Below are 14,062 nucleotides of genomic sequence, written 5' to 3'. Positions count from 1 at the left end.
TATACCATAATCAAGTGGGATTTATTCCAATTCAACATCTGCAAATCAATCAATGTAATACACCACATTAACAAAGTGAAAGATTAAAATCATATGATCATCTAAAAAGATGCAGAAAAAGCATTTAACAAAGTTCAACATCCATTTATGATAAAACCTCTCCACCAAGTCCATATAGAGGAAACATACCCTCAACATAATAAAGTCCATACGTGACAAACCCTCATGTAATATAATACTCAATGGTGAAAAGCTGAAAGCTTTTCCTCTAAAACCTCTAAGGCAAGGATTCCTACTCTAATCATTTTTAGCAACACAGTATTGGAAGTCCTAGCCAAAGCCGTTAGGCAAGAGAAAGAAATAAAAGACATGAAAGTTAGAAAAGAATAAGTAAAACTATCACTATTCGCAGATAACATGATACTGTATATAGAAAACCCCAAAGATTCCACAAAAAACTTGCTAGAACTAATAAATGAATTCAGTAAAATTGCAGAATACAAAATTAATACACAAAAATCTGTTGCATTCCTGTACACTAACAAACTATCAGAGAAATCAAGAAAACAATCCCATTTACAGTCATATCAAAAAGAATAAAATACCTAGGAATAAATTTAACCAAGAAGGTGAAAGACCTGTGCACTGAAAACTATAAAACATTAATGAAAGACATTGAAAAAGACAAAAAGAAATAGATATTCCACACTCATGGATTGGAAGATTTAATATTGTTAAAATGCGCATACTACCCAAAGCAATCTACAGATTAAGTGCAATTCCTATCAGACTTCCAATGGCGTTTTTCACAGAACTAGAACAAATAATTCCAAAGTTGATATGGAACTACCAAAAAACCCCTGAATAGTCCAAAGAGTTTAGAGAAAGAAAAAAACACAGCCAGGGGTATCACACGCCCAGATTTCTAACTATACCACAGAGCTGTAGTAATTGAAACAGTATGGTAGTGGCATAAAAACAGACACATAGAACAAGGAAACAGAATACCAAGCCCAGAAATAAACTCATGCATGTGTGGTAAATTACAACAAAGGGAGCAAGAATATACAATGGAGAAAGGACAGTCTCTTCAATAAATGACATTGGGAAAACTGGACAGCTATGTGCAAAAGAATGAAACTGGACTGATACCTTACACCATATACAAAAATTAACTCAAAATGGAGTAAAGACTTGAATATAAGACCTGAAACCATAAAATTCCTAGAATAAAACATAGATACATAGGTGGTAAGCTTCTTGACATCAGTCTTAGTGATAGTTTTTTTTTTGGGGGGGGGGCAGGGATCTGACCCCAAAGGCAGGGGAAGCAAAAGCAAAAGTAAACAAATGGGACTACATCAGAAGCTTCTGCACAGCAAGGGAAACTATTTTTTTTATTTTTTAATGTTTTTATTTATTTTTGAGACAGAGAGAGACAGAGCATGAGGAGGGGAGGGGCAGAGAGAGAGGGAGACACAGAATCTGAAGCAGGCTTCAGACTCCGAGCTGTCAGCACAGAGCCTGACGCAGGGCTCGAACTCACGGACTGTGAGATCATGACCTGAGCTGAAGTCGGACGCTTAACCAACTGAGCCACCCAGCGCCCCAGTAAGGGAAACTATTAACAAAACAAAAAGGCAAACTACTGAATGGGAAAAGATATTTGCAAATCATAAATCTGATAAGGGGTTAATATATAAAGAAGTCATACATCTCAATAACAACAAAAATCCTTTTAAGTAATGAGCAGAGGATATGAATAGACCTTTTTCCAAAGACATACACATGGCCAAAAGACATAGGAAAAGATGCTCTACATCACTAATCATCAGGGGGATGCAAATCACAACCACAATGAGATACCACCTTACACCTATCAGAATGGCTGCTATCAAGAAAACAACTAACAAGTGTTGGTGAGGATGTGGAGAAAAAGGAAGCTTCATGCACTGTTGGTGGGAATGTACATTGGTGCAGCTGCTATGGAAAACAGTATGGAGGTTCCTTGAAAAATTAAAAATAGAACTACCATGCAATCCAGCAATTCTACCAGGTATGGGAGGAAAATGGAAACACGATTCAAAACAATAAACGCACCCCTGTGTTCATTGCAGCATTGTTTACAATACCCAAGATATGGAAGCAACCTAAGTATACATTGACGGATGAATGAATAAGGAAGAAGTAATAACATGCACACACACACACACATACACACACATAATGAAATACTCTTCTGCCATAAAAAAAGAATGAAATCTTGCCATTTGTGACCACATGAATGAAACTTAAGGGCATTATGCTGCTATAGAGAGATATAAATACCATATGATTTCATATATGTGGAATCTAAAAAACAAAATGAAAACGAACAAAACAAAACCCAGATTCATAGATGCAGAGAACAGACTGATGGTTGCTAGAGGGGAGTGGGGAGTTGAGCAGGGGTGAAATGAGTGGAGTCATGGGATGTAATGTACAGCATGGGGAATATAGTAAACGGTATTGTAGTAACTTTGTATGGTGACAGATGGTAACCAGGTTTACTATGGTGATCCTTTCACAGCGTATACAAATGTCAAATCAGTATGTTGTATACCTGAAACTAATATAATACTGTATGTCAACTAAACCTCAATTAAAAAAGATGAACCTGGATCATAAATTATGTTCATTATACCCAATGGATTTTCAGCAGAAAAAATAATTGAAACAAAAACTGTTCCTGGTAGTTCATTTCTAAGAACAGGATAGAGTAAATCCAAAAAGTCTGCAGACGGCGTTAGGTGGACATTATACGGAGGGAAATGAAGAACACCTGCCATTCACACTAAACATGTGGCCATCTGTTTCTTTATGTATCTTATATTTTCCAGTTGTAGTTCTGCTCCACTAAGTCAGACTCAACCCAGTCTCCTCATTTAAAGGCGAGGTGAGGAACTTCTGGTGAGGGAGGCAGATTCTTGACAGTATTGCTGTGGTCATCACAGCATGCAGCTTAGACAGTATTTTTCCCTCCTGGTGGGCAGCTACAGCTATCTCAGAGAGTAAAGCCTTTTAAGAACTTGAGGTTAGAGTTCAAGAAGTTTACAGTAATCATGGGGCACCTGGGTGGCTTGGTCGGTTGATTTCAGCTCAGGTCATGAGCTCGTGGTTCGGGCTCTGTGCTGACAGTGCGGAGCCTGCTTGGGATTCTCCCTCTCTCCCTCTGTCTGTGCCCCTCCCCTGCTCTCTCTCAAAATAAATGAGTAAACTTAAAAAAAAAAGAAGTTTACACTAATCAGAAGGCAGTGGATGATACCACGCTAAAGCCTAAGTGAATCCTATAGGATAGGAGCCAAATAATATATATGAAAACCTGCAGGACCAATTGCACTTTTGCTCTCTCTCCCTCCTACCTTCCACTCTTCCTTGTTTTCTCTGTTTGTCCTTTTGTGTGTATGTCTCTCTCTCTATTTTTTTACCCTTTTTTTTGCCTCCCACTTCCTTTTCCTATTTCTTGTTTTCCTCTCCATCTTTATTTTTCTGTCCCTCCTTTCTTTCTCTTCCTTTTGTTCCATCCCTTAGTGTTTTCCTCCACTCCCCATCAATTACCCATCGTATCACATTTTGTAATACATGTTAAAATCAATACATTTTAATGTTAATATGCATTGAGCACTAAGTAGGTTGTATTTAGTAGTCTAAAGGGGAAAAGCGTCCCCCAATTAAGTAACACTTACCTGTGGCTTACAATTGAAAATTTCCTTTTGGATCACTGGCCTCACTTACCAAAAGAGGGTTCCCTTCCTCCTTCCTTATCCATAATCCTGTCCTCTGTTGCTCTTCTGTATCCTTAGGTTTGATGCATAGTCACTTTTCTGCATTCTGGTTTACATCTGTTATTTTTTTTAATAATGGGAAGCTAAAATTGCTTCTTAATGTGAAGTAGAGCTTATGGATAACTTTTGAGATTTAGGCTTAGGATTCTAGCATTCTAAGTTTCTCAAATTCAGACAAGCCACACGTGTTCCAGAATCTCTGATAAGGAATGGAAGAATTTCCAGATGATTGAAACCCCTCATGAAAGAAACGTTTTTTTGTTTTAATTTCAGACTAATGTATGCTTGATTTGCTTTTCTTCACCTATCCAAACAGATTTTTTTCATTTTGGTTTTAATTGTGTTTCCTTGTCCTGAAAAATGATGGCCTGTAATATGAAGCCCTTCTCAGTGTGGTAACTTTCCACTGGCTAGCTGATTAAAGTCCTCAAAGGTTTAGAAAGTGGAAGGAATGAAGGAACGAGTGAGTAAATGGCTAACTCACTAGTTTCACTTAAATCACTTCTGTTGCATGCTATGTCGCTTATGATGAGCCTTGTAAAATCTAAGGTTTTGTCTCCTTTCGGCTGTTTTTTTTTTTCCTTCATAGTTTCCAGGCACTGTCACAAACTTTGATTCTTTGATAGCTAAACTCTTAATTCCTTTTTTTAAATGTTCGTTTTCATTAAAGTGCTATTTAACATTAGATATTAACTTTGACAGACGTTAATGCTGCTTCTCAATTAGGTAAAATATATTCTTGGTAAGGTGCCAATTTGAATTGAATATATTTGAATTTGGTATGTGAATTAAACTGTTGTTTAAACCTTACCCATCCATCACATGTGTGATGGAGCAGCCAGCTGGTTTTGTATATAACTGGGTTTTTTTCCCCCTAGCAATATTTAAACATGAGAAAATGGCTTCCTATTGTAGCAAAGAGAACTTCATATGAATTTAATACAAGATCTCCTTGTTTGTCAGGTTCTTAGACTGCCTAGAATTTAAATTGGCAGACACTACTTTGGTATAAAATGTTTTCCATGGACGATATTAATATTTTAAAATCCTTTTTGCTCCTGCAGATTTCCAGTAGACAGGAAGTCTAGCTCTATTTACCCTTTGGCTACTAATGAATGCTATTAAATTATTATTTATCTTCTTTAGGCAGAGGCAGTACAGGTATGAGATCAGAATTGCCAAGTAAGGCAAGCATTTCACTTTAAAATTACAGAAAATGCTAATCCATTGACAGGTGGCAACTGAAGTATGGATACTAGAAAGTATTTTGGACCCGAGTCAGAGATTTGGGGTTGTATTCCACCTGTGTCACTAACTTGCTGGGTTGCCTCGACACCTGTGGGTAACTTGCTGGGTCGCCTTGAGCAAGCCACTGCCCAACTCTGGATGGCATATCCCCTCTATAGTCTCAGCTTGCACACTACACCAGCCTAGCAGCTCTGACCGAGGTCAGTCTCCAGCTGCATTTTTCATCTTTTTTATAATCCCTTAAACCCTTGCTAGGCTTTCATTGCTAGTTCTTTTCCCTAGGATTTTGCATTTAGAAATACTGAGGGCTTCCTACCTTTTGGAATTTTTCTATGCTCATGAAATTAATGAAAAGTTACTTAGAGTTACAAAAAAAAAAGCGCCAGAATTAAAAGTCTTGTTTGAATGACTGTTTTGGTAAAATCAGACTGTTTCTATCATGACTAATGTACCTTCACTATTTCAGTTTTGAAGCTAATACATTTGAGTCCTGGTATGGCGAGGCATGATTATCAGTTTGTCTCATTACCCATGCTAGTATTCTCTCACTTACTCATTGTTCTAATTAATCTTTCCTTTTTTTTTTTTTTTGCCCAGAATGATTGAGCAGCAAGGCTCCATATCATGGGAGTTACATTTTAGGTTCTTGAAAATTTCATTGACTTGAAATAGTTTGAATTGCACTAAGCTAAAATTTACCTTTTGTTGGTTTTCTAGGAAATAAAGTAAACAAAATGACTTGCGTCACAGTGTTGAGAAATTAACTTAATTTCAGGAGGTGTCTTGTTTTAATGTAAAAGCTAGAGATAGATTTTTTTAAAACCTCTTCACTAAAGGAGATCTAGCACTATTACCTAAAAAGGCAGGCAATGACCAGTGTTGGTAGGAATATGGGGAAACGGAACCTCATACGTTGCTGTTGGCAATGTAGAATGGTACAGCTACTGTGGGAAACAGTTTGCTGGTTCCTTAAAAGTTAAACATAGAGGGGCGCCTGGATGGCTTATTTGTTAAGCACCTGACTTCGGCTCAGGTCATTTTCTCACCGTTCATGAATTCGAGCCCCATGTCAGGCTCTGTGCTGACAGCTCAGAGCCTGGAGCCTGCTTTAGATTCTGTGTCTCCATGTCTTTCTCCCTCTCTCTCTCTCTCTCTCTCTCTTTCTCTCTCTCTCTCTGCCCCTCCCCTGCTTGTGCACGTGCACTCTCTCTCTCAAAAATAAATAATCATTAAAAAGAATTAAACATAGAATTACCATATGACCCAGCAATTCCACTCTTACGTCTCTCCCCAAGAGAAATGCAAACATATGTCCACACAGAAATTCATACATGCGTGTTTACAGTAGCATTATTCATAGTAGCCAAAAAGTGGAAACAGCCCAAATGCTTCTCACCAGAGAAATGGATCACAAAATGTGATATGGCCACACGATTGAATATTATTAGGCAATTAAAAGATGAAGTACTGATACAAGCTCTACAGCTTGGATGAAATGTCCAAAATATTATGCTAAAAAAACAGCCACAAAAAGCCCCACATTGTACGATTCCACTTACATGACAACTCCAGAATGGGCAAATCCATAGACAGAAAGTAGATTAATGCTTGCCAGGAGCTGGGGGCAGGGAAGAATGGAGACTGACTGCTAACAGGTATGAGGCTTCTTTTCATGTGACAAAATGTTTTAAAATTGGATAGTGGCGATGGTTGTATAACTCTGTGAATAAAGTAAAACCCATTAAATTGTATACATTAATGGGTGAATTTTACAGTATGTGAATTATATCTCCATAAGTAGTTATATATATAAAAACATTAATGACCCTATTATAATTATTTGAAATTATGAAAGTATATTTAAATTACACTTTTGCTAAGGGCTGGAAGGAAGGAGGAGTGGGGAGTTCATATTGAATGAATACTGTGTTTAAGTTGGCAAGATGATAAAAGTTCTAGAGATAGATGGTAGTGATGGTCGTACAACACTGTGAACGTACTTAATCACACAGAACTACATGCTTAAAAAGAGTTAAAACAGCCTTTTTGTTGTAATGTGTGAGATTCTTCTATGTTTTAGAACTTCTGTTCAGTATGTGTGTTTCTTAGGGGCAAGGGTGTTGGTTATACACACATATACATGTCTTTATCTTGGCTTTGGATGAGAGCCTGAAAAAAATATTTTTAATTTTATCTGCCAACAGGAAAATAAAAGAGGCCAAACTCTGGAAAAGTTATGTTGTTAAATTATAAAATAGTGAAATGCTGTTCTCAGAGTATAAATTATCACAGATTTCCTGAATTTCTTGGCTAATCTTGGCTCCTTGAATGGGAAAACACCTTTATACTTTATATAGTACATATCTTTCTATAAGCATTTTCCTTTGAATAGTAGGATAGAACCATCACCAAAATGCAATGAGGGGCACCAGAGGGGGCTCAGTTCATTGAACTGCTGACTCTTGGTTTCGGCTCAGGTCATGATCTCACGGTTCATGGGTTCGTGCCCTGCACTGGACTCCATGCTGACAGTGTGGAGCCTGCTTGGGATTCTCTCTCTCCCTCTCTCTCTACACCTCCCCTGCTCCTCTCTCTCTCTCTCTCTCTCTCTCTCTCTCTCTCTCTCTTTCTCATTCTCAAAATAAATAGACATTAAAACAATACAAACATAGGGGTTATATTTTAACAATACAATAAACAAGTTTCAGAATGCAAAGGAAGGGATGGAAAAATGAAAAAAAAAATCCAGCAATGAGGAAGTCCCTGAAAAAGGTATTAAGTGATTTCTAAGGGCCATGGAACTTTTTTATAACCCCCATGCAGTTTGTAGGCTCTAAGTTTGAACTTCCAGGGATTAATCTGTGAGAACATTTTCTGAGTCTGGCTGCTATATAGGACATTTGGATTTGAAGACTAGAAGATCGATGGCACAAATGCCAGCAGTGCCACTAACATAAAGTATAATCAGAGGTGTGTTTGTTTTTCTTGACCAGGAGGTAGTTTCTTTTAAAAGTATAAGAAACATACAGCGTCTCCGTGTGTGTGTGCATGTCTGTGTGTTTTCTGTCTTTTCTTCTGTTGCAGGGAGAGTTATGGTCTTCCAACATCTTTGTCCTTTACAGTAGGGTTTTTTCTAGAATTTGGCACTGTAGTATATTACCCTTGATTACAGGATCCAATCAGAGTTGATGTACTCAGAAATCCATTGATGTGATTAATGGTCTCCTAATCATACTTTTATTTCCTAGATTAGCCCAATTTCCTGCAGTTTCACAATTTTTGAGTCATATCTTGAATTACCCTTTATAGGGGGCCTGAAAGCCCTGTATTTTTAGTCAGTAATTTGCATGATTATTTTAATTTTCTTTGATTTCTTTTGCTTGAAGAAAATGAAATTTTGATCGTTTTTGAACTCTGAGTGCTGTTCTATGGTAACTGGCCAACCTAGTGTGAACTTTTTTTTAACTATATATATTTTTTTCCACCAGCCCTAGATCTAGAAGTCTTCCCCAAAATTTCTACTGGTCTGGTTTTTATTCTTCTCAAAAGTAAACTAAAATATTCTCAGATTCTACAAGTAACAGGAAGTGCACCAGGAAATGACTGTACAGTAAATGTAATTGACCATTCACTCTTTGCAATTGGTCACAGGATTGGCTGATAAACAGTCTATTGAATGAAAAAAAATGACTTATAAAATCTTTGAATACATTTGAAGATCATTGGCATCTTTGGCACCTTACTGATTTTTTTGTGTGTCTCTTAACCTTTTTCAAATGATTGCATTTGAAAGTAGGAGTCTTTCATATCTAGTGGTTGCTTTAATATTTGCTTTGTTTTCAACAGTGCCCTTAAAGATAGCCGTTTTCCCCCAATGACAAGGGATGAGTTACCACGGCTGTTCTGCTCAGTGTCTCTGCTCACTAACTTTGAAGATGTCTGTGATTATTTGGACTGGGAGGTAAGACTATAGAAATTTCTTAAAGAAAAATGAAGGTAATTCCTGAGTAAATGTTAAAAATTAGGCCCAGAAAATAACTCTTTCAGCCCATTCTCTAGTGGGGTGGAGGTGGAGAGTCACATGGATAAATAAACCTCACATCTGATCAATGAGATATCAGTGAAGGAGTTGCTGTTTTTGGTTTTTTTTAAGGCATGTGTTGTTTTAATCCCCAAACTGAAGTTGCTGTTTGTTTCTATCCTGTTATTGTACCACAGCACCTCACAAAGCTGTTAATAAGTAGTAAGAAGGACTGATTAGAATTTATTTCTCCTCTTATTTCCATTCTGATGTATTTTGGTCATAACGGCCTCCAAGCAGCTAGGTGGTCAGAGGATATATCTCAGAAGCAAGGAGCAAGACAGGATAATACAGCAGTTGGGGAAATCAGCATGTGGATACACACAGGGTGTTGGATAAATACACTTAAATCATGTCAATTCATTCTGGGCTACCTTAATTTATGCACTTAAACACGCTGACAAATAATATTAAGGTCATATCTCGGGTATCTCTTGAGCGTTGTCGTTACCGAAATAGCCTACATCGATCATATTTTTTATTGTGTAGTATGTGGGGCTGGCTTTTTAAGGAAGTTTGGAGGTTCTCACTACGATTTGTTTTGGTGGTTGGGAGGAGATAGTTGACCATATTTCCATGAAATTTCACACACAAATGTGCACACATTACTGAATGCATACTACATTCAAGGCACTGTGCTACATACACAAAAGTCCTCAGATTTGGTCCCCACCATAAAGTGTCTTATAGTCTACAAGCAGAGAAAAAGAAGTATGCACAAAGCGTAAAGAAATAAGTACTCCAAGAGTGAAACAATGGGACTGCAGTGATACACGTAGCATCCTCTCACATAAACACTCATGAATGACGGGACTGTATCTTTTTTTTTTTTTAATTTTTTTTTAACGTTTATTTATTTTTGAGACGGAGAGAGACAGAGCATGAACAGGGGAGGGGCAAAGAGAGAGGGAGACACAGAATCTGAAACAGGCTCCGGGCTCCGAGCTGTCAGCACAGAGCCCGACGCGGGGCTCGAACTCATAGACTGTGAGATCATGACCTGAGCCGAAGTCGGACGCTTAACCGACGGGAGCCACCCAGGCGCCCCGACGGGACTGTATCTTTATGGTAGAACACGTTTTAATTTTTCTGCCTTTTTAGAATGGCTACCTGCCATGGTAACTGAGATACTTTTCCTTGTGGACAGATCACTGTCTTGATAATTGATGGGACCTGAATTTTACTTTTGGCTTTGCCCTGATTCCTTGTGAGACTTGGGACAACTTATTCCACTGCCATTCAGTTTTCCACCTATAGAATGTGACATTTATAAAGTTCCTAATCTTCATTGGAAAAAATCTCTATGATATAAATTATTGTTGTTATACCTGAGCTGTTAAAAAGACATTCTGCAGAGAGTAGGACAAAAGAGTTCCTTTTGAGTTTTGTAGTACATGGGGTTTTTTTGGAGTATTATCAGAATATGAAAGCATTTGGGGATTTTTTTTTTTGTAAAGGAAAAAATAAAATCACTTGCTACTGTTGATCGGAGCCAAGTTGGATGGTGTAAAACCTTTCATAGCATTAAAATGTCCTAATTGATTGTTTTCTAGAAGTTCATTGTTCCTATTTGAATTTTTCTTAAAGAGAAGTCTACCAATATCACGGGAGCATTCCCCAGTGTTTTAGTTTTAAATGATCCCAAATTATATCCCTCACTTATTAAGAAATATTAAAATTTGGGTGGTTCTTTGAATGTTTGAAGGCTACTCCTTCCTCTTCTCTAGCTAGAATTTTATTTCTGCTTTCTGAATTGCAGAGTGCCGTCTGTGTAGGGGTAGGGGTAGAAGCGATAACGGGGGACAAGCCTGAAATCTAAGGGATGACTGAGCTACAAAACCACTCCTACTCTTATTTGCTATCACTGAGTTTGGTTGTGGTGTGTGGGGGTTTGCACATGCGCGATTGTGCATGTGTATGGCATGAATGTATATTGCATAAATATGCATACATGTCTTTTGGAGGGAAGGAAAAATGGGAGAATCCAATAGTAGTTAAATCACTACGGGCAGGTGCACAGTGCACCACCCTCTTCTTTAGCCCATGTCAAGTATGGTCTACAGCTGAAGTTAACCTTCATACGTTGTATATTGTATATTTGTTTTATTTTAAATTGTTTTAACGTTTATTCATTTTTGAGAGACAATGTGTGAGTGGGAGAGGGGCAGAGAGAGAGAGAGGGAGACACAGAATGGGAAGCAGGCTCCAGGCTATGAGCTGTCAGCACAGAGTCCGACATGGGGCTTGAACCCAGGAGCCATGAGAGCATGACCGGAGCCGAAGTTGGACGCTTAACTGGCTGAGCCACCCAGGCGCCCCTGTATATTGTATATTTAATGCATTCCTTAAGGCTTAAATATTGACATCTATTTACTGATAACCTTCTGGTTAAACTAATAACAACAAAAATACATGTATATTTGTACTTGTAACATACAGGTATTTGAAAGTGAATTAGGGACTGTCAGAATGGCTATGCCTAGAGGAATAGACTGTCTTAGTTAGTTCATCATAGCTTTAAGTATTTAGCATAAGAGAAATTTGTTCCCAAAGAGTAAAGGTGAAAATTATATTTTTTTAAGTACAAGAATGTGATTTGGGCTTAAAAAAACTTACCATAGTCAGTGATTAAAAATGGTATGGTATTATTATGGGGATGCTGTCATAAGGGTTATCCTTAATAATTCTGCAAAGACACTGGTTACTTGAAATACAGAATACCAAAGTAGAATTAAAAGCATTTTTTAAAAAGTATGTGTCAAGCCATTTGCACTCCTAGGTATATACCCTCCCCCCCAAAATGAAAACAGATGTTGAAACAAAAACTTGTACACAGATGTTTATAGCAGCACTATTCATAATAGCCAAAAGGTACTGACACAAGACAAATGTATATCAACATATGAATGGATAAACGAAATGCAGTATATCCATCCAATGGAATATTATTCGGCCAGAAAAAGAAATAAAGTAGTGACACATGGAGGAACCTTAGATACGTTATGTTAAGGGAAAGAAGCTAACCACAAAGGGCCGCATGCTGTGTGGTTCCTTTTGTATGAAATACCCTGAATGGTCACCTCCATAGAGAGAGCACATTAGTGGTGGCCACGGGTTGGGGGAGGGGCTGACTGCATTTAATGGGTACAGGGTTTCCATTCAGGGCGATGAAAAAATTATGGAACTGGATGCTGTACAACATTGTTAATGTACTTGGTGCCACTGAATTGTACACTTAAGAAGGGTGAAAATGGTAAATTTCATATTATGTGTATTTTACCAGAATAAAAAGGCATATATGCCTATGCACATACACATTTAAACCTATTGTCCATAATAGTACAGTGATTCTAATTTATTGAACAAGAAAACTTTGGAAATTCCAAAATTATAAAGAAAGGCAAGCCATTTGTAATTACGCCGTTCTGAGATAACTACTGTTAACATTTTGGAATATTTCTTTAAATTATTTTTCTGTGTCTTTGTATCAATAAATGTGCATATTCATGTAATTGAGGCCATATCGAATATACAGTCATTATTAAAAAGGATTGTGGGAAAGCCTTTGTTTATGGTTTATCTTTATATATAAGTTAATTACTTGTATTGCAAATTTCCTTTACAAGGGGGTCAGTCTATATTATGAAAGCATACGTTTCACTTGGAGAAATTTCCCACTGTCAAATAGGTATCCCTTTTCTTCCAAGAATGAAATCTCGTATTCACCATAAGTATCTAAATTTAACCTGAACTGCAAAGAGCTGCATATGTTTATGCCACAGGGGGAAACAGGAGATGATTACAGAATTTTAATAGAGAACTTTTAAGTCAAAGATCAGTAACGAGTATGTTTTATATAAGCAGAAGCCTCTAACATAGGGCTTTTCTGGTAGAAGGGCAGTTGGAGAGTTGACCCCCACCGGTGAAGCGTGTTACTGCAATCGAATTCCTAATTAAAGGGGCGCAAATGCCCAGATCAAAGCCGGAAGAGGGCTAAGTCTAGAGGTCCCAAAGCATAGAGGTGAGTAACTTCAGTAACAAGAGAGACACCCCTGTGGTCATGAAGACGAGGGACGTGACCGGTGGTAATAGCCACCTAATTTTCAAATGATGAGGAAACAAGTGAGCTACCACAGAGCCAGCTACTGCCCTCCTCTTTTTCTTCATCCGTGGTTTTTAACTGAGCCTGTTTGGGACCTCTCTTTTGGTTACATGTCTCTAGTTTTATAATGGAAGTTAATAAGAAGGTGGGATTTACATCAATCGGACGTGGTTTTAGAGGCTAGAATGCTTCTCTTTGATACTGTGAGGGACATTTGATAAATGGTTTCACAAGTAGATGTAATTAACTTCGAGTCAGTGTTGAATTGACAGAATGATCGGTGATGCTTCCATGTTCTATATCCTCAAATAATAATCATAACATGTAAAATGAGTGTCTGTAGGTGGCCTGTCAAGGAATCTGTGTAGTGATTTAAAAACCAACAAAACCATCCTCAAAGACCATAAAGACAAATTGGAACTCTGGCCCCACCCTTCTGAGAAATGCTCATTCTTGTCCCCATTGTGGTGTACTTATTGCCCTGGTAGGTATGTATGAGAAGGATGAAGAGTAAATGATATGGGGGAAAAATTCATTAACTGATAAATTGAAATATCTATCTGTGAGGCGAAAATGGCTGTTAAATGAGGAAAATTGCTCCCCTAGGGTGAAATCTGAAGTGATCTGCCTGGTGTTTGAACACAAAAACTTATTACCATTGTTCTGTGTTCTTCAGTTGACAGGATTCTCTTAATTCTGAATGACAGGATGATGGGCAGACATGGTACTTCAGAAAGAAAGAAACGCTCAGGCAGTATGTTGGAGTCCTTGAAAATAATATACAGGCTAGAACATGTATAGTTATAC

General features: G+C 37.7%; 1 protein-coding gene across 1 annotated transcript in view; it reads left to right on the top strand.

The window, feature by feature from the left end:
- AMMECR1 (AMMECR nuclear protein 1) overlaps window positions 1-14,062 on the top strand; it is a 111,605-nt gene that overhangs the window by 79,447 nt on the left and 18,096 nt on the right. Inside the window, exon 3 of the mRNA XM_043570999.1 lies at window positions 8,919-9,033. Within this exon, the coding sequence (XP_043426934.1) occupies window positions 8,919-9,033 (115 nt within the window). The remainder of the gene's footprint in view (window positions 1-8,918; window positions 9,034-14,062) is intronic.

This window comes from Prionailurus bengalensis, chromosome X, assembly GCF_016509475.1.
Source record: "Prionailurus bengalensis isolate Pbe53 chromosome X, Fcat_Pben_1.1_paternal_pri, whole genome shotgun sequence".
Taxonomy (NCBI): Eukaryota; Metazoa; Chordata; class Mammalia; order Carnivora; family Felidae; genus Prionailurus; species Prionailurus bengalensis.
Note: the sequence above shows the minus strand (reverse complement) of the source record. Positions and strands in the feature narration are given on the sequence as shown.